Here is a 27460-nt window from a genome sequence, read left to right on the forward strand (position 1 = left end):
CTAATTTTTTGGATGCTCAGTTGAACGATAACCTCATCTGGCATTATTATTATATTGACCGGTGACATGCCAATAAAGCCAACACATCAAGGAATAAGGGCCCGTATTACAATAGGTTCAACCGCGGAATTTGGCCGGTAAAATCAGCGGGTTAAGTGTAACCGAGGTTTAAACTATGATTTTAAAACGGGCCCTAGTTGGTTAGGTTAGGTTAGGTTAGATAAGGTTAGCCCTAATCGGTTATGATAAACAAAGTATATAATAATTACTACTTAATTTAGTTATTATTCAATATTAGATAGGAAAATTGATAAAATATTTACTCTGTCATACTATTTATTAGGTAAGACTTAATACTAAGGAGGACGTGATACCCGCATGTGTTGTCTCCGTCTTAAAAGTGCGTAACATAGCAAATTATACGCAAAGCAGAACACATGTATTTCCGTTAGCTTAAAAATTAGAGTAAATTGACCTCTTATAAAATCTTAAGGTAAGATTATTATATAGACAACCTCATGGGCTTTTTATTATATTTTAATTTTAAAGCGAGTTATGAGTATTTTAAAATTGTAAATTGTTTGTGCATAAAAAAATGTAGCAGTTGATACAGGTAAAGTACAAAATATTTTCAAGAGTTCATAAATATTTGGATACAACTCTTAATAACAAATATCTAAAGAATGTAACCCAGAGGTGAATACAATTTTTTCGGTCATTAACTACACTTCAGTCACTAAAAATAAACCCACGCCCTATGGTAAATCTACGGTTTTCATGGTAATTTTGTTTTATTTACCAAATGTTTATCGGGTTTATTATAACACTCACGCATGAAAAATAATTTGCAGAAAAGTAAAAAATACAGTACACCATACTACTATAGAGAACAGAGGTATATGTTTTTGTTTGTCCGATATATAAGTCACATAATTATATGCCGCGAACGAGTGTCGAGTAGTGGCATATATCAAAGCGGTAAAATTACCACGGCTAGAACATTTAGAAAACAGTGGATTTTTTTACGGCGGAGCTTATGCTAATAATAATATTCCTGACAATTGACATTATATATTACTGATACGAGAAGAGAGGGACTTTTTGTAGAAATATATTGTCATGAAAGAAGACATATTTTCAATGGAGTTTCGACCCTGTTTGGCTGTGTGCACTATTGTTATACACGCATGATACATTAATACATCACGAAAAATAGTATTCTTATAATACACGTATATATAATATAATATGTTTGCAGGCCTCAAAACTTCCATTTCAGAACTACGAAACGCTTCGTCCATTTTTCCAAAACTTATTTAAAGACTTAGAGTGTTCAAACTATAAGCATATAAAGATATATCTATGGCATTTATGTCATATACTCAAATGGTTCGAACTAAGTAAGTAGGTGCCTATAACTTACTTTTATTTTATTGAGAATTTTATCGAGCAAATATTTGAATGTAGGTAATATAGATACATATATATTATGTGAACAAGGGCTCGAAGAACAAAATACAATTTTGTACAAAGTAAATTTATTATTTATTATTTTTACAACATACCCCTCCCTATCATGTATTCATAATTATTATTGTGATAATTTAAATAATACAATAATATTAAAACAGCGAGAGTTTAATTTTTTATACTAGACAGATTTGACGGTGAAAAGAGACCATCATACTCAACAATAACGTTTATAATAAAAAATTTTAATCCGTTGTATAATTGAAGAATATGAGCGGAGCTATTGGTTTTATAATGATGTGTATTTTTTATTTGACGTCACCTTTAGAAGCAAAAAAAATTTTTTGTTTCCGCGCTCTAGTAATCTGTGGGTAACTAAATTAGCTATATTATTGTAGTAATTTATTTTACTACTTGTAATATGGTAATTTTTGTCAAAAACATTGCACTTATCGTTATGTTACTTATATTTAATTATTATAATAGTGAATAATATTTAATATTTAGGTTATATAATTGTTATTGATTCAATTACTAAGTTTAAACTCAATACCGACTTACCGTAGATCGGTGTGAATAGATTCGTGGTACAAATATATGCAATAATGCAATACCACACAATTATTCTAAATGTTTCGAAAAGTCATTGTGTATATAAAATACAATAATATACCCATTATAGATAAAAGTTTCAAATCTCAACGAACTGCTTTGAAAAAAAAAATGTGCCTATGTATATTTAATATTTTTAAATACTTACCTATAGTAACAACTTATGAGGAACCATGTATTAATTTGTCAAGTCTTTTGATCGAGTAATACATTTTTATTGACATTGAATAGAAAAAAAAATTTCAAATTTCAAATATCTATAAATAGCTCAAAAAGAGTTAAATATTTTGTAATTATATCATATGTATAGAAAAGGCTAATATAAACATTAATTTCGGTGAACATTTTAAGTACTTACTTAATTAATTTTTGAATTAAGTACCTAATACCTATATACAGGGTGTCCTAGAAGTCCCGTATCATCCTTAGTATCTCCGTGGAAAATCAATATATTTAAATGCTGCCGTTTTTTTACAGTCATAAGTATGGAAATTCTGATTGAATAACATAATATTCGATTTTTTTTTTAAATTTAAAAATTATTAAAAAAAATCTTATAGAAAAATAAGTTTTTTAAATTTCCAAGATAGCCATTTTGTTAATCGTATTTTTCAAAACTGTTCAAAAAAAAAAAATATTAAAATTTAATGAACATTTTCAAAGCTAATTATTGTTTTGAACTTTTAAGAATAATAGTTGTTACCTGTGCATACGGCATTAGCAAAATACGATTCGCATATTAATTATTACAATCACGCTGATTTTCGGCTAAAATTAAAAATAATAATTAGGTCTAACTTGAACAATTTTTATTAAATTTAAATTTTTTTTTTTTTTTGAACTGTTTTAAAAATATCTTATATTATGATTATCTATGTGTACAACACTGATACACTGTACACATTATAGAAATCTGTGAATTTAGTATACCTACAACGGTCTTAGAAGATATTCGAAGACCGTGATCTACAACCGTGTTTTTTGTCGTCTTGTGTAATCAATTTTAATCCTAAAACAGTGTAGCCAACACCGAAATATGCGAATTTTCGTTTTACACAATATAAAACAAAAATAAATTGTTATCAACAATATTCTTTCTGATGAAAATTAAAAACCATGATTTCAGATACTAACCAAAAATTATAATAGTATAATACCTAGTATTTATTTTTCTATGGTATTATTATGGCATAAAATTCATTTTGAGAGAATTCTAATGAAAAAAGCTTTTTACTAGAATTCGATATCTCTATCTGATCATAATGTGGGCATGAAAAGGTTAAATCTATGTCCATTTCCATTTATTGAATCATTAAATATTGTTATAATTATTATTATTGAGTAGATATATATATATTTGAGTAGAAAATTAGTGAGAATGTAGGTAGGTACGTACTTGAATTACAAGTGTGCGTAAACTTGTGATTTACGTTCACAAACAATAGCCACTTATTGCACTACGTGCAAAAAATAATTTTGCCTTCTCTTTTCAGTTCTCGATACTTTTCGATCCAACACTTTATTTTAGAACAATGACTACTACCAATTGTTGGCATTTTAAATTAATTGATATCAACTATAAAATTGTTGTATATATAAAAATATAGAACAATAAAACACAAGTTAATTACGGACGCTATAGAATTACTGTAGTACAAACTGCAGTATGTCGTATGTGTTTATGTAATCGACAATCGTAGTAGTATCGTCATTAATCATTATCTTAACTACGTTCTATCGATATATATATATGTAACTATATTATTATTAGATATAAAAGTCCAATACTTCATACAACAACATATTATACCAATAATAAAGTAGATTATGGATCAAAAATATTTGTAAAAAAGTACTTATTAATTCATATTCATAAAAAAAAACCGGAAACATGCAAATTTGTGCAAAATAAAACTTTCTTTAATTTAATCTACATCTCTTGATATTGATTTGTAGCTTGTTTCCATAGGATTTAAAACACACCTTAAAAAGATGCACTTGCACGGGAATCCGATCTCTACTCATAACCCATAAGAAATAAGTTGATAATAGTTAGTATTTTATGAAATAATATATATATTATGCGATTTGTTATTGGAAAAAATTAGTTCAACCTACCATATTGTAAGTATTTTATAAAAAATAAAAATAAATAAAAATATTGTTATCATGAAGTGTTATACAAAAAAAATAAAGTACCTACCTATTCCACTAAAAATATGACGCAATGTTTTTGTTACCACACGGAATGATAATATAAGATTATAATAATTGTGTTCTGTTAAGTATGAACTACATTTAAATTACAACAAGCGTAAAAATTAAAGTATAGAACAATTTAATGAAAATAATTAAACAAGCACAATTTTTTCATTGTTTTGCATATTTTACAAATATTCGGAATGCATGACTGCATAAGTGCATTTGCGCATGCATTTTTCAGTATTTTTAGTGGCTGTTCAAACAGCTGTCCTCCAACCATAAACAACCGTCAATGGTCAATCGCTGATGCACTACCACCGCCACCAAAGCATAGAACCCATAGACATATTATTAATAAATTATTTATATTATGTCTATGATGAACCACAAAAGAACGGGTCTTAGGAAGTCCAGTGTTGCCAGGTTGGGCGATTTTTCGCCAATTGGGCTATCTTTGGGTGCCTGCTGGCCACGAAAAATATACATTGGCGATGTCATAGAATATATTGTACTCCACAGTCCACGGTCTAATATAAGGCTGGGGGCCATGGCTTAAATATACCGGTGGAAAACGCGGCGTATTACGCCCGTCGTGTATAGCTGCTCCGATTTAAACCAATGCGTTTTTAATTCGACGGAAAACGCTGCGGAATACGCCGTGTATAGCCCCAGCCTTAGACCGTGACCTACTCGAAATCTCGAACACGTTATCAGCTATAACAGTGTTGATAGTCGATCACGCCGCTTGTATATTTTCAATAATTTTCAGTCACGAAATTTAATTTCCTTAGATATAGTCTATATTATATTGAGTATATTATACTGTATACTATAATAGTCTACACTATATTGTATATTATGATATAACCAGATTTCTGTATTATATTAGAGATCTGTAATCGAGTAGTCTGTAAATCTCAAACTCTCATAACTTTTAAACAATGTTTAGACGAGCCTGTGGTTCTATTTTATCCGGTTAGTAACATAATCTATTAATATCTGCTTAAAGTATTTTGGACTAAAATGAAACAAATTTTTGCAAAACATTTAAATGAACACCTTATATCATTATTTAGATGTAATTAAGTTCTACAAATTTATCATCAGCTCATCATAACTTGGTTCTACTACCTAAATTTTGATTGCGGTAGTACCTACTTTTTGACAGATATTCCATGATTAAATTAAATTAAAGTTTTAATTAAATAGCTTTTAAGTTTATGTTATGCTTATAACAGAGCTCTTTAAGAATTTAAGGCATAATTCTAGTTTAGCTCCGATGTGATTTTTCAATGTATTTAATTTATTCCTACCTACCTATGTAATTACTAGTATAAAAAAAATTTAAGGTGCCATCTTATCTATAAAGTAGAAAAAATAAACTAAAAAATGATTTTCCCCCTTAAAATCCGAAAAATAAAAATAAGCTCTCCTCAAGTACTTCCATTTTTTTCTCTTATAAAATATACTTAGTATTTGTACCTTTTCTAAGACTGCAAAAACCAATTAATTTCTGTCACTAGTTTAAGCATGTTTTGTCTGTGGTTGCGTCAAGACACTGTGCTGTTCTACCGTTTGACACTGTAGCTAAATCATACCATTACTAATATAATTATGATGTATAAATAGTTTCAAACTATCTATTTAATAGTATTTTATATTTTCAGGTGTTCGCCTTATGCGCCTACAAGTAGAGAATGTTTCAAGTAAAACTACAGGTTCTTTAAATAAGTGCCTTAACAATTTTGAAACAAATAGGTACTATTCGTCCATTTTATCCTCCAATTTTAAATCAACAGAAGGAATTATGAACAAAAATATACCTATTGCTCAATCTAGTATAATGTAAGTACTATATAATGTACATAATTTTTATTTATGACATTAAAATATCTAGCTAAATCAGGAAATGGAAATTTATGTTGTCTGATTGTTTAATTAATTTTGAGGTAATATAGGTTTTTATTTTTGTCAAGACTTAAAAGTTAAAACTTTAAGTACCTAAGATTTGATTTAAGATCTTTGATGCATAAATGGTTTCTTTTGATTTGAAGGCCATTATGTATGTTAACAATTTGTATAACAAATATTATATTTAATGCTTTCATCTAAACTTACAATAAATGACAAAATTCTATATATTTAGTATATTTTGTGCAAACATAATATAACACTAATAAAAAATACTGATAGATTACAATCAATTATTATCAACATTTTCGTAATATTTGGTCTAAACACAATTTGAACGACAATTTATAATCATTTAAGATTTTCAAGAAGAAAAATTTGATACGTATCGGTATGGAATAGTACGTATCAGTATGGAATAGTTACGTACCGGCTCGTATCGAAATCTGAGTCCAATACGTATCGCTTGTATATTGAACTTGTAACTTCTTGAACGCTCTTGAACTCAAATTTCTTCCTTAAAATCTTGATTATTAACTCATATTATTACAACTACAAATATAATATAACTGTCATGCCCCTCAGCCCTCCCCCTTGAATCTGCTACCGCCTCCAGTCGGCTTCTGCGGTAAAAAATATGTGCCGAAAGCCACGCAACTTTTTAAAATTAATCTTACAATGGCCTAGTTTGAATTTTGCTTAGATTAACACAGTAAAGAAACTTTTCATCTGCGGCCATTTGTCGGGAACAAAATCTGATAACAAAAACAGATTTAATCTAGTGGTATGGTCTGACCGAGTTAGACAAAAATCTATCCCTACTTGAGGATACTTTTATATGAAATATAGTATACATATTTGAAAATACTATACAAAATAAAAATATATTATTATATGACTATGATATGATATTATGACAAAGATCTTAAAAATCAGAATATAGTATAATATTATTGATTTAAAATCATTATTAATTAACTTTATAGTAACTATATTACGTTACATTATTTGTATTTCACTTTTACTGACAAATGTATCTTTTTTTAGGTTTGATTTCAACCTTCAGCAAAAGAGAAATCTAACAAAGTTCTCTTTACAAAAAGGGAAAAGGAAAACTGTGAAAACAGTTGTAGATAGATTTTATCGCCTAGGATGGTAATTCTTTAAATATTTAATAAGTTAAATTTCTTACGTCATTTGTAATTTAAATTAATGTATTTATATCTATCTACTGTATTTACTTTATTGTTCTTGAAATCCATTGAAACGTGTTTAAATTATATTTTGTCATTATTTTATACAACAATCTACATTTATTTCACACAAATTGAATATTTTTTTATTATATTAAGTATTTAATTGACAAAAGTATCAATAGCATTAAAATGAATATTTTAAAACAGACTGAAAAGAAGATACTCATTTCAAAATAATATTTTTTTTGTTTGATATTACTGTATCTTATACATTTTTTAGGGGTATATGGATTCGAACTAAATGTGGACGACAAAAGAAGTTGTGGAAAAAACCAGCTGCTAGGAAACGAAGATTGAGACAACACGTGTTTTGTAATGCCAAACAGTCAACGCTTTTAGATAAAATGACAACAAAATATTGGAAGAAAAGGAGGTTTTATCCAGATGATCCATATGAACCTTACCATGATAGAGAAGAATATCCATTTACCAGAAAAACTCCAATATCTTAGTGTAAAACCGTTGTAATATCTTTAAAGTGTTTATAATAAATATAAAATTAACATATGCACATGTAATTTAATATATTATTAGGTGTATTTACGTTATAAGTTATTATCAACTACTAAGATAATCAAAATATTTCTAAACCATAAAAATCATAGATAAAAAGTAATTAGTAATTATCTATGATAATAATAGCAAAGGAACATGATATTTTATTTATACAATTTAATTTAAAATTACTATATGAGATGGTGAACTATATGAGAATTTTTGGGAATAAAATATATGGAAATTGTTTTATCATTTTTAGATTTAAAGTGAACGACTTACTGGATTATTATTTATTTTTAGATATTTTTTTAATTTGCTTTTTGGAATAACATTTAAACAAATAAAACATAACTTTTAAAAATATAAATGGATATAATATCTTGTTATTCCAAAAATTACTATTGGTTTATTCTTTTTTTAATCTGCATATTTTTATTGCATATTAATGCATATTTCTGAACTTTTTAAGGCATAAGTGCATACTTGTTTAGGCATTTTTTGAGATAAAAACTTACGAGCCATGCTTATAAAATATAATATTACGCTTTAAGTCTTTAAGGTACAATATTCAAAATTTGAGTTATAATAAATTATAAATATAGATTCATATTAATATAATTACAATTAAAATATTGTTAATAATTGTTATAGTTAGTTTAATTATCTGTAGTATAATATCTATAAACCATCTACGGTTTATTCTATTTTAGACTGAAGTACTTTATTGTATAAAAGTTTGACGTTCGCTTATACTACTGTAACTGTATTCTGTATAGCACTATAAGAGTATAGCCTCTATAACAGTTATGCTGATTTCTATACTCAATTTAATCAAATGCCAATACCTATTTACCTATGATTATATTAAAATAATTAATTGGGTTTATCACCTACATTGACATAGGACACCCACCTGCCCACTCAATTTATTTTATTTTTTTGTGAATCACGAGATTCACAAAATAAACTCACTTTGAGCCAATACTTATCTTAAATAGATGTTTAGTATTCTTTTTATCAGCAAATAAATGTAGAGAACAAAATTAAATGTAAAATAAACATTATAAATATTAATTTCTACAAAAAGTAATTCATAACACTACACTAAATATCAAAACAAGTTGGATAAGTTAAAATAAACATTACAATGCTCGTTTAAATAAAATTCACAAATTCGTTCACATACAATATAAACTAATAAGGTGGTGGCTGTAAACCATATGGATGTCCTTGTTGTGTTTGTTGGGGATTTTGCATCTGTCTTTGCATGTGATGTTGTTGCTGTTGTTGTTGCTGTTGCTGCTGCTGCTGTTGTTGCTGCTGTTGTTGCATAGCCATCATATGTCGAATACGCTGTTGACTAAATTGCTAAAACATAAAAATAGAATATGTTTATATAGTCTTACTTACTAAATTAATTGGATAAATTAGATAGATATTTACATTACATAATTGTATTTTGTTCACAATATTTACCTGATGGTATTGAGAATGTGGTGCTTGTTGATTCGGACCAGTTGGACGAGTGTATGGAGGTGCTGGATTCTGCGGGCCACTCATTGGATTCATTGGCACGTTTTGATTCTATTAGTTTTGATCATTGATAGAAAATTGTATTTAAAAACTTAAATTAAAATTTATAACATTTATAAAATAATTGATTTTAAAAACTAAAATGTTACTCAAAAAAAAATTATTTAAAATAAATACATTTAGAAACTATTAAATTATTACCATAAGTTATCTTAACTCAATAAAGTCAATAATATGTGGAAAATATGAACTCAGGTTTTTTTCGTTATGGATTTATACTCTATTCTGATTAGGATTACATCATTTTCATACACATCAATAAATCATGTTTAAATTCTGAATTTAGGAAAAAAAAATACTAAGGAAAAAAGAACAAACTTATAAATAATGTAAGCTAGACATTTTTAATACTGGAAAATTCTGTTGTAAATTCAATTTTTTTTACTTGTAGTCTATATTATTGTATATTTGAATGGATAAAATAATTGTAAGTGGAAATTAATTACTTACAAAAAAAGAGTGATTGTTACATATTACAATACATTCATAAAATAAATATTCATTAACCGACATAATATCTATTATTATTTATTAGGCATATCATATTATTGTATTATGTATCAAGCATTTATTAAAAACGTATTTCTTATTTAATTGAGACTTTTAATAATAGTCAAATTTAGATCTAATAGTATTTAGAAGACAATAATATACAAAAGCACCTTACCGTTCCCCCAATCTCACTTACAAACTTTATCAATTAGTAATTGATAGTTTAGGTATGTTTTAATGTTTTAAATAGAGTTAGTCAACCCTATTTCATAATCCTAATTTCAGCTTTGGTACTACATCATTCTAGTGAATAGTTAATATCGATAAGTCTATTGATAGTTTATAGTGTGAATATTGTGTTTATATTTATAAAATGTAATTATAGTAAAATGTAATTTACTTAATCCAATGAAGGAGTTTACGGTGGAACTTATTGTAATTTACTTTTACATACTTGTACTTGAATTATTATATAATAAAGTAAAATAATGATTTAAACTGGGAATGTTCTATCACAAATAAATTGTCCACTATTTTTATAGTTGTTAAAAACAAGTTTCATAAAAACTGACCCCTTTGTGACGAAGGTTTAATCAATAATGTGCATAACCCTCCTGCATATTTCAAAATGAAATTATGGAAATTATGATATTTAATAAATAAAAAAAAAACAGCCTAACTTTTAAAACCAATCTAATAAAGATGGATGGACATTATATATATTAATGACACATTGACATGAAAACTTAGTGGCCAAATATAATATTATTACTAGTTATAAAATTTAATAATTTATATTTTAAACAATATTATGAATTTCATAATTATATTATTTTATTAGTTACTATCATTTATCATCAAAATTAATAAATTATTGTAAATTAGTTCATTTTTTCTTGGTTTTTTTTTCGGTTGTTCTTATTTCCCTGTTCTTTTTTTGTTTGTTTTTTTCCCTGTTCTTTTTTTCTTGGTCTTTTTTTACAGATTACCTTAAATTCTATAAGAATAATGTTTACATCAATGTGTATTTTACTTGCTATTTTAATTGGAAGCATATAATATAGAACAATACAGTTCCAAACATTTAATAAACTCATTCTATATCATTTTTGTATAAATTGTACAAATAACATTTTAGAGGTAAGTTGGTGAATGGTGAAACCATATTGAATAAATCTAAAATATTAATGTTTAATCTAAGCACTTACTTGCATGTACGGAGGTCTCATTCCAGGTTGCTGTCCTACATAACCTCCATAGTTTTGATTCATGCCTAATAAATACAATGTTTGAGACTACATTTTCTAATGTATTTATTTATGGACTTACTTTGTTGCATATTGGAATACATTTGTGTTGGTTGCTGTGTTGGGTACATTTGTGGAGTATTTTGCTGGGGAGGTGGAATTGGTACATTATTTTGTCCTCTTCTAATGACACAAGTTGAATATAAAATTAAAGGAAAATTACTTTACTCTTGATCATCAATTGACTAATAATTTACCTAATAAACTGCTGTCTAGGCATAGGTTGGAAATTTGGATTCATATTTGGTTGCTGTCCTGTTTGACCCATGTATTGGTTAGTAGGCAAGCGCATACGAAGCATATGACTCAATGCTTGTTTAGAAGTATTTCCTGGACGATCAAATCTTGTTCCAGGACCTGGGACAGGTGTTGGCGGCACTTGTTGAGGATAAAAGTTAGTACCTCCTTGCGGTGCTTGCTGTCCATAACTATTCCACTGAGGATTTTGAGCCGGAGATGGCCCAGGAGCTGGTCCTGGGACTGGAACTGGACCAGCACCAGGAACCGGACCTGGACCTGGTTGCATCGGAAACATACCTCCACTATAGCCCATATGCTGACCCTGTGTATTCTTTCATAAATATACAAAATTAATTAGGATGGAATTTGAACATAAGGAAGAGTGTCAGATAACTAATTAGTAATTACTTATTAGTTATAAGTAATAACTATGTACAATAATCATAAGTTACCAAACTACATGCATTTTCTTAGTTCAAAATGGAAACATTATAATAAGGGTTGGGAATCCTATGAACTAAAAAAATTAAGAAAATCACCTAAAAATTTAAGATAATGAAAATATATAATTTTTTTTTTTTAGTGTATTTAGTAAAATTTCCAAGGTAAAAAAGAACTACAAGTTTTTCAGATTCAGTTCCAATTAATACACAAGTTTTGATTTTGATAAATATAAAAAAATTGAATACCTAATGAGCATAGGTAAAAAACTGCATTCATGCAAAAAATCCAATACAAATTATTAAAATTATTTAGTATGATAATTTTGCAATATATTGATTAAATTATGATGATTTTGGTTTGTATGGGTACAGTGTTCCTAAAATTATTAAGTACACAGTACCGGCAGTAACTATTGTATTATAATTTATAACACATAAAACCTATAACACATCGGTATACAAAAAAGTGTATTGGTCCGTATTGACTTAATTAGTTTTATAGAATTTCAAATGTATTATTAGATTAATTTTAATTATTTGTGTCGATAAAAGAATAACTTGTAAATAACTATAAAACATTTGTTAGAATCTTATGCAAAATAAAAGTTGGTATACCAATTGAATAAGAAATAAGTTTCATCAATCATCATTTTAACATATTTTATTTATTAATTTATACCAAAACAAGAATAGTATAGCAACTACTAGAAAAAAAGTGCAAAGTTAATAGAAATATTATTTTAAATGCTATTATAAGTTGTAAAAATTGTTCAAAGAATATTTATATGTATATGTATATTTACATAATCAATATAACTACTGTGCCATTGTGCATAAAAACAAATCCCTCTACATTGATTAGTATTATATATAATATAAAAATATGTGTAATTATTAAATATTAATTAGGTAGCTACCTGCATTTGTGGATGCATTTGAGGACCGGGTCCCATTTGAGCATTAGGAGTCATAGGTGACATAGGTGGAGGTTGTTGTTGTTTCTTACGTCTAGGATTAGGTGGTCCTCCTTGAGCTTTCATATTACGTTTAACACCTCTACCCGGTGATTCAGGTACGGAGGATGGTGTATCTGGACGTCCTGGCCCTGAACCCATGTTCATCCCAGAACCAACTCCTTTGATCTGATTACAATAAACACAAGGACACTACTTTACAAGTGAATGTCAAGTTCTTTTCAATTTCCCAGAAAAAATGTGAACTTAAAAGCCCCCGTATAATAGAAATTAAAACACATTGTCGTAAATTAAATATAAAATAAACAAATAATAATAAATGATAATATCAAAATACAAACTGATCACCTAACTAATTACACATTCATATGCATAAAATATTTTGATGGAAATATCAAAAAATAATATTTAAATAATATTAAATAATAGATTAAAAATCTAGTACTTACAGGTTTTTCTTGGGGGGGTTCTAAATCCTCGGGAGGTAAAGGCAAAGGTTCTAAGAAATATGATGCAGACTTTACTAATGAATGTGTATGGAACTTGAGCATCCTATGGTTTTCTTCATACCATAACGGTTTTCGTTCAACTCGCACAGCACTAAACCACGACCATGACAATGGAGCTGGATTTTTATGACCTTCTAGTAGATCCCAAGCACTTACACGCTGCTTGTCACATACTTTCAAACCTTGTTTGTCATTAGAATCTAACCCTGTTGAAATCTTATTCCCTTTGATATCAGTGCCAATTTGTTCACAAGTAATGATTTCACATTGCTGTTTACCCAAAGGCAAAAGCTGTCTAACTTGTGAAATGGACATGGAGTGTTTTTCTCCAACTTCCTAAAAACAATATTAATATGAATAATGTTGATGTTAATTTTCTAAAATATTTTACTTTTTTTAGTTTTTTTATCAAATTTTGATAGTGTTTTCGATTTTCTTCTCCTTTTTCAGTTTGAGAGTCAGATACAAGAGTTGAATGTATTAAAGTAGCCAACATATCTATTACTGTGTTAAATAATTTTCTACAAAATAATATTAGACATTATTATTGAAATACGGTTTTTTTTTAAACAAACACCTTACGTGTTATTAGTCAAATCTATCACTGAATATGTTACAAGCTGCACAAAAAGAACTGCCCAATCTATTGTCAAAGCAGTACTTCGCTGAATTGTATCAAACATGCCTCCTACTAAACTGAATCTTAATGCAAGTGAGTCTTGTGCAGCATCAACTTCTTTATTGCTGGCACATCCTTCTTGAATTCCAAGACGTTCCTATTAACCATAATAATACATAAAAAAAACTTTGTCTAGATGTCTATCAAACTTATTGATTTGTTTTACCTCCTTTGACAATACTAAATACTGAGACAATTGATTATGTACGGATGAAAGTAAATTTTCTCGTTGGTCATCTTGTCCTTTAAGGCAACTGAGAACTAATGACAAAAATGGCTGATGATAAGCCAAAATGGCTGGTGGCGAAGGTACAGAATTAGTGTTTTGAGAAGGTCGAGGGTGTGGTGGAGTGCCTTTATTACTACTTCGACTACTACTACCACCCCCACTTACACCATGGGTAGTAATTGGAGTAACATTACCAGAATTTGAACCACCTAGTCCAATCATATTTCCACTCTCTAATACTTGACCTTAAACCAATAAAAATGCAAAATTAGACTCGAAGAAAAAAGTTAATAATAATATATTATAGTTAAAATGTATGTGTTAATTGTATATCAATTTTTAAATTTAAAGTAAATATTTACCAGCTACTTTCAACACTCTTCCTTGAACTGCACTAGGCAACTTCGAAATAAGTGGTGCTAATAACCACATTGAATGAGTTTTTTTGATGTTTTCACTCCTAAAACAATTTAAAAAATATTCATAAGAATTCATCATTGAATATAATATAATATATATTGTACATATTTTTATAAATATATACTCAATGATTTGTTAGTTGTTTGTTATTACTAATTACATATTATTATCAATCATCACAATTCATAATTAGAATACGAGTATAGTATATTATAAAACAAATTGAATCCAAAAACATATCATTTTCAAAATTACTTTTGGTTGAGACTAAAAATTAAAGTAACTTCTTTGATCAAATATTTCAGTAGAAAACAAAATCACTATATAAAAACAACTACATTTTTCTGCAACAATGTAAAGTATCCAACTTTTTGGTTCAGCTAAACTACTAAAGTTAAACTTATCTCATCTTTTAAATCAATAAGTCTTAAATATATAACAAAAACTTCTTGTTATATCACAACAATCCATTATTCAAACACTATCCACTCTATACTAAGTTCAATGAGGATACTAAAATCCATTTTTACAATGTACCTTTCTAGCATGTCAATCATGTTATAATTTCAAAAACTATTTAATTATTAGTTACATTTTATTTTAATGTTAATTCTAAAATATTTATTAAGCAACTAAAATGTAAGATCTGACTCTTAATAATACAAATTATTAAATAATTACTTGTTTTGGGTATTTAGGTTGTGTTGGAACATATCTATAGCTGCTTTAGCGACTATATCCAGCCATTGATTTAAATCTGGAGAATTTGGTGAAAATTGCTTAAACATAAGTTGCATTTCTAACCAAGACATTCTAAGAGTCCATTGATCAGAATTCTAAAAAAACAAATGATTAACAAAATTAATTATTAAGTACTAAACACAAATTATTTATTTTCCTAAACATTATGAGTGATCATTAATAATTATTACCTCTAAAATGTTAGTAATTATTGTCCTTGAATCTAAAGAAATATCAGATCCACTTGCTGTTTCAGGATAACATATCATATGTAAAAGTCTTTGTGCCTAATCATTAAGTTTTAAAATTATTTTCATTTTTAAACTTAATAATAGTTTCAAAAACATTATTTCCATACTTGTTTAGAAGATAGCATACTGTCCAAAAGCATATCTTGGTGACATAATTCTTCAGGATTTTGAAGACAACGTTCCAACACCCATTCTTGACTACATATTTCTCTCAATACAAATTGTGCCAGGTCAGATAAGCCAGGAGCCTGAGTGTCAGCATTTCCTAGGCTAAACATTTTTTTTTTTAAATTTAATAATAATATGATATTCATTAATCATAATATAATACCCTCCCAATTCCATTAGTAAATGATCAGCTGAACCACCAAGAATATCGGATGTGCCTAGAATATGGCTAATTGACAATTCACTAGGCATTTTACTGGTACCGCCAGGAGTGCTAACTTGGCTAGATGGCGATTTTTTTATTGATTGATTGGGACGTTGTGCTGTAGCATCACCAACTACTATAATAGCTTTTAATACAGCTAATAAAGGTCCAACCCTTATATTATTATGAGCTGCAGCTAATAAATGTCTATCACAACTTTGTTTAATGCTGCAGCTAGAATTTGAGTTTGATATAGGGTTTGGTGATGTACCTAGAATATAAATTACATAAATATTATTCAATTTCAATTTTCAAGTCTTGTTTTATTTTATGAAAACACTTACCAACTGAATAAAGACTGGGTTGAGGCACTTCAGTAGTTTTAAAGAGGCGTAACAATAAATGGCATGTAAGTCTAGCTGATGCTTCTGCCTCTGGATCTGTATCTGCTGCTCCATGTCCTTTAAATTTATAAAATAAATAATATGATATAATTTATTTAAGATGATCAAGATACTGTTGTTAGCTTAAAATATTTCAATAAATTGTTTACCTTCATTACTAACTGTTAAAAGGGATGGTAAAGCTACGTGTACCACAAAGTCTTCCAATGAAAAACAATGGCGTGCTAAAAATAAATAATATCATATTCAATGATTAATTAATTTTTAATGTTTTTCTATTATACACATCAAATTATAAAAGTGTAAGGATTTTTATGATATTTACCAACAAGAATTGATGTAAATAGTGCTAAAGAATTGTGTACAGTGATATCATTCATATCTACACGCGATAAAACTTCTCCAAAAATAATAGGATTATTAGAAGAACAACACAAAGCCATTAATACTCCTGAAAAAATAATATTTTATAACTATTTATTGTAATGAGTAAATTAAATCAACATTTACAGTAAATAATTTATTATTATTACCAAGCCATTCAGATGCTAATGAACTACATGATGCTGTTAATTCTGCACTAAGTATAGCCAAATCATTTAAACGTTCAATATCTGAAGTTTCTGTTGCAACAGCAATTACCACATTACATACTAAACTGTATCGATTACTTTGAGATTCATTTAGTTGTCTGTGCCAACCAGGATCGATTTTACCTATAAAAATAACAATATATTAGAGTACCTTTGTATTAATAATATAAGCACAAAAAACACATACATCCTCTTCTATAAGTCATTATTAAATCATTCATGTAACTAGAGTTCCAATTTCCATGTGTCATAGTAGATGGTTGAAGATTTGCGTGGAGTGTCTGTCGTATTTTTGTGTACAAAGTATTAAATGGTTCAGCTCCAGGTAGACGACCTTTTAAAAGAGGAGCAGCAGATATGTATAAGTCATACAAATGAGATAGAACACAACGTTCAACACTTGAACAATCTGCAGGATTTGATACATGTTTAACAACACGGTATAGATTTTCAAAAGCACCAACTACTTGTTCTTGGTTTACTAAAAATAAATATTATACAAAATGATAATATATATTATTACCCCACAGTATTTAGTTTTGAATTGCTTCATAACATAATAAATAATAATACAAAATAAAAACTTTATTCTTACATAAAAGGCAACAATGATATCTACGCAAAACTCCAACAATGTAGAGAACTAAGGATGTTGTATAAATTCGTACTAATGATGACCCTTTAGCAGCCAATTGTGCCTCAACATCTGGTATATCCATTAATATCTATAAACATAAAAATACCAAGTATTAAAAAAGTTGTAACTTTGTTACTTAACTTAACTCAACAAATAAATATAATATTAAAATATAACTCTAAAATATAGAGTGAATATTATATAAACAATTCTGATACACCAATGTTTAAGCCCATACTTCTAAAGTTAAATTATTTAATATGAGCACAAAATCAATGTGGACGTTAAATATTCTAGATAGTAGATAGTGATAAAAATTATGCCAAAATTAAATATATTCATATTTCTATGAAATTATGAACAAAGTATATTGTATAATTAGTAGCCTTGTTTACCTGGATACAGACATCAAGAAGTGAATTGACATTTAATGCTAACTCCATAAGATCAAATAAGAAAGCTACATGTTCTTGAACTGGAAGATAATTTGAGTTGCCTATTATAAATATTAATAAAAGTATATTTTATTTTATAATCACAAATAACATAAAACAATGAAACATAATTAAAACAAAAAACATAATTATTACCAGTCGCAAATGCATTTATTGCTTCAAGTACATTAAGACTACATTGCCAAGTCACAACATGTTGGTCAAAATATGATAAATTTTGAACCCGAGCTGTAGTTGCTTCAAAGTTGAATTCATTTCTTGAATGTTTCTTAACTTTTCCACCTATTATTGAAGTTACACAATTTAAAATTATATATTTTTATCCTAATCTAAAAACAATATTTAATATTTACCTTCAGCTATATCAATACTGAATTTCTTACTAAATAATTTACAAATATCTTTACTAATGCGCTTTATGGTGTGTCTTGCATCATCTCTCATTTTACCAAAACCATATAACAATACATGCCTTTGATTGCAATCATGGCTTGTGGTTTCTTCATCCTAGTCATTACACAAAAAATGTATGTATTGTTAATAAAAAATTGTTTAATTATAGTGCTTAGTAAAATTACTAATGGTAAAGGAAAATGTGTTGCATATAATAAATGTCGAGATGGTCGGCATTTATACATATTATCATTTGTGTTTGTTGATGGATCGTTTGATTCCAATCCTCCAATTGATGAACCAGCAAATGGTTCAACTTTTGGAGAATCAGGTGCATCCTAAAACATTTTCAAAAGAAAAAATAATTATTAGTTAAGTGTATAATATTTTATAAAAATGTAAAATATGTAAAATTATTAATTAACAATACCATTGAATTCTGTTGTTCCTCTTTGATATGCTGAAGTAATTTATCGAGATCATCATCTATTTTACTATCATCATAATCCATATGTCGATTATGATGTTCCTAAAAATGTAATTAAACTTAAAATGTAGTGATGTTTAAGACAACAAACAAATTATAAAATAAAGTGTTATTATATATAAAATATGATAACACTTAAATAGATTACTATCCACGGTTAGTCATACTTACTGGAACATTTGGTTTTAAATCAAAAAGATTATCATCTTCCATGTGAACTTGTGCTTGAGACGGTCCTGCACCTGAAGGAGTATCTGCTGGTTTATTACTTCCTGGTTGGCACATACCTAAGATTAATTAAAGAAATGTTATTAAAGTTTACCACATTCAATGAGTTTAAATATTACCAATATTATTGGTTGATTGCAAATCCCCTCTTGATATTAATGTACACATATATGCATCATGTGAAAATACATCATTTCGAATAAGTTCAGTAAATACATGTACTAAATTTGTAAATGTTGTACGACTTGTACTTGTATTTTCTAAAATAATTATAATATAAGTTTAATATTCTTTGATGTTTTATGAATTAAATTCATACCAAGTACTGGTGCATCATGATCGAGAAAATTCATTAAAAGTGGTTGAAAAAGTGGAAGAGTTGCTGGGGTTGAAACAATAGAATCTTTATCTTCACTAGGACCACCAGGTACAACCTCTACAGATGAATCACTTTCACGACCAGTGATTTCAGCTTGGCGTTTGTCTAATAATCTAGCCACAGCCATTCCACGATGTTCTCCTCGTCTTAAGCTACTTAGAGCCCATTCACATAAAACCTTCACAACAATTTGATCTTGCTCAACATTCTAATCAATAAAATAATATTAGTACAATAAGTGTAATATATAAAATAAATATAAAATACTATATTTACATATTCAGATCTATTATCTTTCAAAGTCTCATTTTCTGTAGACATGGAAATGTTCCCAAGAAGTGGATTAGAATTGTCTTTGGAATTTGGTGGTAAAAAAATTTTATTATATAGTGTATCTAAAGAATTATTTTGATCAATTCGTTCAAAACTGTGACGGTCCAATGCATCCAAAACATTTAAAATTTTTATTGTTTTTGCTCCTGAACAGTTCACAAAAAAAATATTAGGTTACATGCTTATGTGAAGGCTCTGTCAAACAGAACGCGCGTTAAAGCGGTAAATGGCTCGTCGGCGTATTGCTTTCACGCACGTGAATAACGCAGCGTTGTAACAAATTATAAAATCACGCGATGTGAAAATAACACTTTCTGTTTGACAGAGCCTTAAGTCCAAAATAATTTTTGCAAATAATAAATATATAATATATGTACCAATTGATGACTTATGAAATTTATCCAAACACCATCTACCTTCTGCTGCTTGGCTTCTTATTTTAACAATTTCTTCTGCCTGTTTAAGTTGTTTTCTATACATAAAATTAAAATATTTAAAATACTTGTCATAATTTAAGTAATCAATAATAAAAAAAGGGGGTAAATGGGTAACAATCTGCTGTACAGTAGATTCCAAGTGGGTAACTGAAATGGTTGGTGTTAAATTCTAATTCAATGATAATATAATATCATTGGATAAGAAAAACGATTCTGACCAGAGACGGTTTGTCAGCCTAAGATATTTTGAGCCGGTAAGTTGAATTAATATTATTTGCATATTATCATATTTGTGTATAATAATATACTTTAGATTCAAGTATCCACGAATAATATTTTAAATTACAAGAAAATAACTAAAATCATAAATCTTGATTATTTAAAATGTAATTTTGTCCAAATTTGAACTTATATTAACTATAAAAAAAACTGCTTATATATTTTTTGGTTACGGAATTAACTATTTATGTAGAACCTTATTTTAAATTTTTAATCTTTAGCTATAAAAGTTGAACATTTTATACATTTTACCTACAAAATAATTTGTACATTTTCAATTTGATAAATGTTGTCAACATTCAAACTTTAAATGCTTATAATAAAAAACATGGCTATTTATTTTTAATATTTTTCAACTACTAATGTAACAATATATAAGGAGCCTTGTATTATAAAATAAACATATGATGTGAATTTAGTAATAAGTATATACAGTTATTTGTTTTTTAATTATAATAAAATAAGAAATTACTCGATGAGAGATTGAGTGAATATCCAATGTAGTAAAAATTCTTCTAAAATAAAATAATTTCAAACGCTCATAAAATTTTAATTTGACTTTCCTTTAGACAAACTTATGAGGAATCATGTTTTTTAGATTCAAATCTTCGATATAAAAAGAAAATGTTACAATATTTTATGATTTTTATCAAATTTTGTTAAATTGCGACTTCAAGTGTTTAGAAAAAATTATTGTAGATTTACGTTCAACTTTTAGATTATGAGTGGAACAATGACTGTATTGATTTTACAATGATGTATGTGTAATTTTTTTTTTTTTTTTTTTGTGTGTTTGTGTATACGATAAGTAGTCGAAATAATGCTTCATATGCCTATAAATAGCTCAACATGAGGAAGTATATTTTATGGTGTATAGAAAATGCTAATAAGGTAATTTTAGAGTCACACCAAAAACCAAAACTGATTTTGTGTAAGAATTCTCGTTTTTCTTTTTCCAATTTTTTTTTTTCTTATTCCAGGTGCTTTCGAAATCTATTGGGAATTTCAACCTTCTGGTAATTTTAACCTCCCGAATGCACCAACTAGTTTAGTTTCCAACCATAAAGGATACTGAAGTAAAAAATCAAAGGATTATTTCAATTTCAACTACTTATCGTATACACTAACAAAAAAAATAAAAAACACATCATTTTATCGCTCCGCTCAAAATCTAAAATTAAGTTTAATATTTTCCAAAAATACTCCTCAATAAATCTAAGTCTAAATATTTAAATATTATAATAAACCTGATATGAATTAATTGTAACAATTTTAAAAAGCAATAAATAATCAAATAAAATGTAATTATTGTTCATAATTTTTTTGTTTTTAACTATTATATTTACATTAATATAATATAGTATCATAAGTATAATATAGTATAATATAGTATACATCTTGCATTATCTAGATTAAAACCAATACATATTTTGAGTTACCTTAATGGAATATTATTTGTTCTCTGAGGCATTGGTAAGACTACTGGTGAACAAGGAAGATAATCTAGAGGTGATCCATTTAGAACAGATGGAAGTTTTCCACCACCTGAATGATTCCATATAAGAGAAGTAGGACATTCTAATAAAATAACCTAAAAAAAAAAAATAATAATTGTACAATTACTGTGAAAAGTACACATTTTTAGTTTCTTCATTACGTACTTGAATTATACAGCTAAGAGGAAGTAAAATATCTCTATGATGAGGACAAGACATCATATCATTCAAGGTAGACGCAGCATTAGTAGCACTAGAAGTATTGCTAAAATAGATTTTTATTAAAATTGTATACAAATTGTATTATACACTAATATTATACCTCGGGACACTATTATTTGAAGCTCCTTTTGAAGTAGGACTCTGTGGTGGATTCAAGTCGATTACTGAGTTGCATATTGTATTTAATTTACGAGAACAAAAATAAACTAATTTTCGACTAAGAAGTTCAGATTGACAAAATTCTGAACAATACTGTAAAGCTAAAGGACTTAATACTTTCAATAAACCATCTTCACTGTTAGATGATGATTTATAACGTTCAAGCATATCTAATATCCATTGAAGAACCTCTTGACGATCTAATAGTCCTTCCTAAAATACAATAATATATTCATCAAAAAGTATCATATAAACATAACATGTACACAATTTACCTGATACATATACTTAATAAGACTAGTACAATAATTCCATTGTTTAAGCGAAATTTTTTGCTCTTCGCTCATTGACAAATAATGCGATGAACTCATTGACATATTTGCATTTTGATAATAATCTTGAAGTTTAGTTAGTTGTTCTTTAGTAAACTTTAGTAATGTACTCGTCCACTCTAAATTGATCATTATATACTATAACTAAAAGATCAAAGACGTGTGCTAAATAAAATTCACGTACCAAGTGTAGGATCTGGCAGTTGACGTTTAGATTTTATTTTTGCTTCAGACACAGCGATTGTATATGCAGAACTTAATTTTATAAACCATGTAGCACGAATTAATGGGACATTATATTCACATAATAACATAAATATTTCTTCTTTCTTGTTGAAATTGGGGGCCTATAAAGTTTGTAAAGTCTCACAATGTTATCTTGAATATAAGTCAAACATAATTATGTCTATACACAAGCCCGGATTAAGACATTTTGAGGCCCAGGGGCCAAAGTTTTAAATGATGCCCCTGTACGAAAAAAAAAATAATAATGTATATTATATTATTTAATATTCGGTACCCGTTATCATTAATATATGAGGGTATTAGGTACATAGCAATAAATAATGAATAATAACTTTATTTATAAATTATAATTTACAAGCTTTTTTTCCTCGCTAAATAATCATTGATTTTTTTTTTAGGTGATTTATGCAGTGTTATAGCCTATAGTGAAAAAAATAATGGACGAATCTGAGGCCCTTAAATAAATTCTAACTATCGAGGCCCGGGTGGCCATGCCCTCCCCCCCCTTAAACCGGGCTTGTCTATATTCATGTATATAAAAATCAAACATTTTAGAATACAAATAAACTAGAAGAGTAGGTATTATCCATTAGGTACCTACTTTAAAATATAGAAATAGTTTCTAAGTTGTAAACAAATCTGTCTAATTGTATTAAATTATTAAATGTAAATACACACAAGACACTTGCCTTTTTAGAAAGTATATTTAACGGTTTAAATCCAGCTAAATCTTTAAACCAAGCTTCAACTGTAGTCTTCGATCGGGCAGTAGCAGGCCAAAAATTATCTTTTGGATTTATTTGTAACCTTTTACGTCCAGTATCTACTAGTGTATTAAGCTCTTCTTTTTTATTAATAATTGCATTGAAGAATGCACCAATTTTGGATGCTGTGATGTTATAATTACGAGCTGTTCCATGTTGATGTTCATCTGATATAGTAAGTGATGTAGTGAACCCATGTTTTACATTAACCGTTGTTAATTCATCCTAACAACATAGGAATTTAAATATTATTAATTTAAAACCATTTTTATTGTTTATTATAATTAAAAAACACTCACCTCTTTTTGTTTGGGTTCTTGTGGATAAACATCGGGCGGACCAAGACGAGGCCTTTTTAATGGACGTTTCTCATATGAGAATCCCATTATGTATGTTTATAACGTCATAAACACATAATTGTCTATGCTACCTAATGTTAGGTAATGTTAAATTTTAATATCACAAAAATCGAAAATCAATAATTAACCTACATAATAACTTTATTCGTTACTAAATACTACTACCTAGATTATCAAAACAAAAATACATAATACATTTACCAGTCTATTGGTTTAATAATATCTTTAAAAATTCAAATAAAAACACACAAAACAAAAAATAAAAATGTCACAATAAATACAAAAACTTTACAGAAAAAAATTATCTCATCCTTAATAGTTGAATAATTGTTTACGGTATTTACTTTTTTGTTATTATGATAAAGTAAACGTAAAATGTAGAGCATAGTAAAGTTGTATGTATACAAGCATAATATTAATATATATATTATTATATTCTGTGATACAAGTATTGATGATGTCTGTGAAGTTAACAGCCTGCTCCCGGAGTCCGTATATTTAGCACTTATCAATTCTGATAAGGTAGGTAACCGCATTCCTGCATAATCTATTGCCTATGCATATCATACAAGGGGCTTTAATAAAAATATTTATTTTTCAAATATAATACTGGATTCAAGATGGTCGATGGGTGAATACAAAATAATAATTATTATTAAAATTAATTAAAACAATTAGAATCTATTATGCTCATTATGTACCTACCAAATTTTAAAAATTGTTTTTTTCACTAGTAAATATAACATATTAAAATATTTTACGAATCTGAACTAGTATGAATACAAAAAAAATTATATATAAAATGTTTATAATATAAATATATGTTTACAAATATCAACAAATATACACCAATGTTGGATTTTATCATAACTGTTTATACATTTTTGAGTAATATAACGATTATAGAATTAAACAATATATTTATGAAAACTAAAAAATCAATTGCAAGAGGTGATATAAGGTGATATAATATTAGTTTAGGCATCCATAGAGTGCTATAAAAACGAGGTGATTAAAATATTGTAAAAATATTATAACAAAATTAAAATACTAATCCTTAATAAACAATTATAAAAAAAAGGTGTATACATCTTCAACAGATGCATTACACTATTTACAGACAGTAAATTCAATTTAGCCATGAAAAAAAAGTTTATATTACTCGGCAATAACCCACCAACGATCATATAATATACTAAAAAATTAATCAGACATTTTGGTTAAACGGGGTCAACAATGGGGAATGATTTTAAACATATCTAAATGTCACCCAATAATATTTAATTATACTATAAATAACAATAAACTTGATTTTATTGTGTATGTTAAAAACCTCACATCATGATCATAAATTATTAAACTTTTATAAGTAGCTTTTAACTATTAGAAAAGTAAAAAATTTCAAATAGTTTTCAAACGTGCCGTGAAAACCAAAAGAAAAATTAAGGAAAAACGGCAATTTTTACGCAAAATCGGTTTTCGAAAAAATCAATTTTGGGTTTTGGTGTAACTGTAAAACAAATGGACGTAGATACCTACATGAAATTTTGATCGAATGTTTATGTTAGAATTTTCTATACATCATGACATTTTAAAAATATTTTGAGCTGTTTACGGATATTTTCAGTTACCAATTTTTCTAGTCTTATATTCTATAAATATCAATAAAATATTATTTTTTGGGCAAAAAAGCTTGAAAATTTAATAAACAGCTCCTAATATATTGTTTCAAAGACAAATGAAAAATATTAAAAATCTATATTCACAATTTTTTTTTATAGTTAAAATATGACAACATGCATAAAATTCAGGTAAATGTTTAAATAAATTTGTGTTAGAAATTCGTAAAAAATTGTCTTTTTAAATCTAAAATTTTTTTGTAATTCAAAGACGAATAACTGTAGATACATGAAAATTTCACTTAATGTTTATTTTATCAATTCCTATACTTTATAAAATTTTTAAAATATTTTGACTCGTTTTGAGCTGTTTACGGATAATAATTTCAATTTTTTTAGTTTTTTTTCTATGAACAAGGCCGTCGTTAAGGATATTCAGTGCTGACATTAGCCTAGGGCCTCGCGCTTGTAGGGGCCTCGCAATTCGCACTTTTTTTTTTTTTTTGTCATATTAGTTTTTATTTGTACAATCTGTATAAAAAATAATTACAATAAGTACAATGGAGGGATAATACAATTATAGGTTATTGGTTAGGTAAAATTATTAAATTTTTTAGTTTTGTATTGATATTATTTGTTTAATCGAATGATTAGGTATACAATGTACATTTGTATTTTGTATGGTGACAAATATTATGCTGTTAAGTTTTAATTTATATTGGGTATTCAGTGCCGCAACAACCGGGGGTGCTAGGGGTGCGAAGAACCCCTTGGCCCCTCGTTAAATCATAAAAATGGGCCCCAGGGCCAGTAGCCGAACTATTTGGAACTTTTTTCTTTTAAGGTGTCACAAAGTGGTATCTTACTATCTTATTATTTAATCAAAAAATAGAAACTAATGAATACATTAGAATCATAATTATTATTATAATATAAAACAAAGCCCTAACTATATTTATAACAAAATATTAAAAATAATAATTTCGAATGGCATGGGGCTGAATTATACCACTAATACCATATTTTCGAAATTCTTAATTTTGCTGATGGTTTATTGCATTTAAATTGGGACAAAAAAGAAAATAAATGGTTTTAAGAGGTTGCATACCATTTTGCTCCTTAGTCCTCACGATATGTGGGGACTATCACTACAGTGTACAATGTGTTCAATGCTCTTCACCTATCTGTAAGCAGTATAGCAGTGTATACCTATATACATATTATATTAACTGCATAACATAATATATTTAGCTAAAAACAACAAGCAATATGTATTAAATGACCTATTACATGAGCATGATCGCAACTAGGATTAAAATTCTGGGGGGCTACAGCCCACCTAACAAAATTATTAATTTAAAATAATCTATAAGAAGCTTATATCTAAATAAATAAGGAATGTTTTTTGGAGGGGTCTGAATCGTAGTTAGGGGGGGGG

At 27.6% G+C, this 27460-nt stretch overlaps 3 protein-coding genes across 4 annotated transcripts in view; 1 reads left to right on the forward strand and 2 right to left on the reverse strand.

Moving 5' to 3' along the window:
• LOC100573692 (tip elongation aberrant protein 1) overlaps positions 1-4415 on the reverse strand; it is a 42382-nt gene extending 37967 nt beyond the window's left edge. Inside the window, exon 1 of one of the 2 annotated variants that reach the window (XM_029488016.1) lies at positions 4286-4415. The gene's annotated coding sequence lies outside the window, so the exon portion shown is untranslated. Of the gene's footprint in view, positions 1-3478; positions 3789-4285 lie in introns of those variants that run through there. The other variant, XM_029488017.1, reaches the window with a different exon arrangement.
• A 632-nt stretch (positions 4416-5047) lies between these two features.
• Positions 5048-7958, forward strand: LOC100164826 (39S ribosomal protein L35, mitochondrial-like). The gene is given in 4 exon segments (NM_001162724.2): positions 5048-5259; positions 5952-6129; positions 7243-7350; positions 7672-7958. Coding segments are annotated over 4 exon segments (552 nt in total). The 5' UTR covers positions 5048-5225; the 3' UTR covers positions 7904-7958.
• Positions 7959-8944: 986 nt separating this feature from the next.
• On the reverse strand, positions 8945-24671 carry LOC100169614 (mediator of RNA polymerase II transcription subunit 12). Its single transcript, XM_029488021.1, is given in 37 exon segments — positions 8945-9317; positions 9426-9533; positions 11243-11307; positions 11364-11464; positions 11539-11912; positions 12942-13190; positions 13448-13843; positions 13899-14028; positions 14090-14660; positions 14778-14875; positions 15517-15671; positions 15768-15863; positions 15935-16097; positions 16159-16471; positions 16545-16661; positions 16754-16828; positions 16930-17055; positions 17138-17320; positions 17385-17678; positions 17793-17922; positions 18230-18330; positions 18425-18571; positions 18643-18796; positions 18868-19020; positions 19113-19211; positions 19341-19456; positions 19517-19657; positions 19717-19984; positions 20053-20255; positions 20487-20581; positions 22265-22416; positions 22487-22586; positions 22644-22915; positions 22978-23153; positions 23219-23381; positions 23970-24269; positions 24344-24671. Coding segments are annotated over 37 exon segments (6645 nt in total). The 5' UTR covers positions 24431-24671; the 3' UTR covers positions 8945-9143.
• Positions 24672-27460: the final 2789 nt, after the last annotated feature.

This window comes from Acyrthosiphon pisum, chromosome A1 (assembly GCF_005508785.2).
Source record: "Acyrthosiphon pisum isolate AL4f chromosome A1, pea_aphid_22Mar2018_4r6ur, whole genome shotgun sequence".
Lineage (NCBI taxonomy): Eukaryota > Metazoa > Arthropoda > Insecta > Hemiptera > Aphididae > Acyrthosiphon > Acyrthosiphon pisum.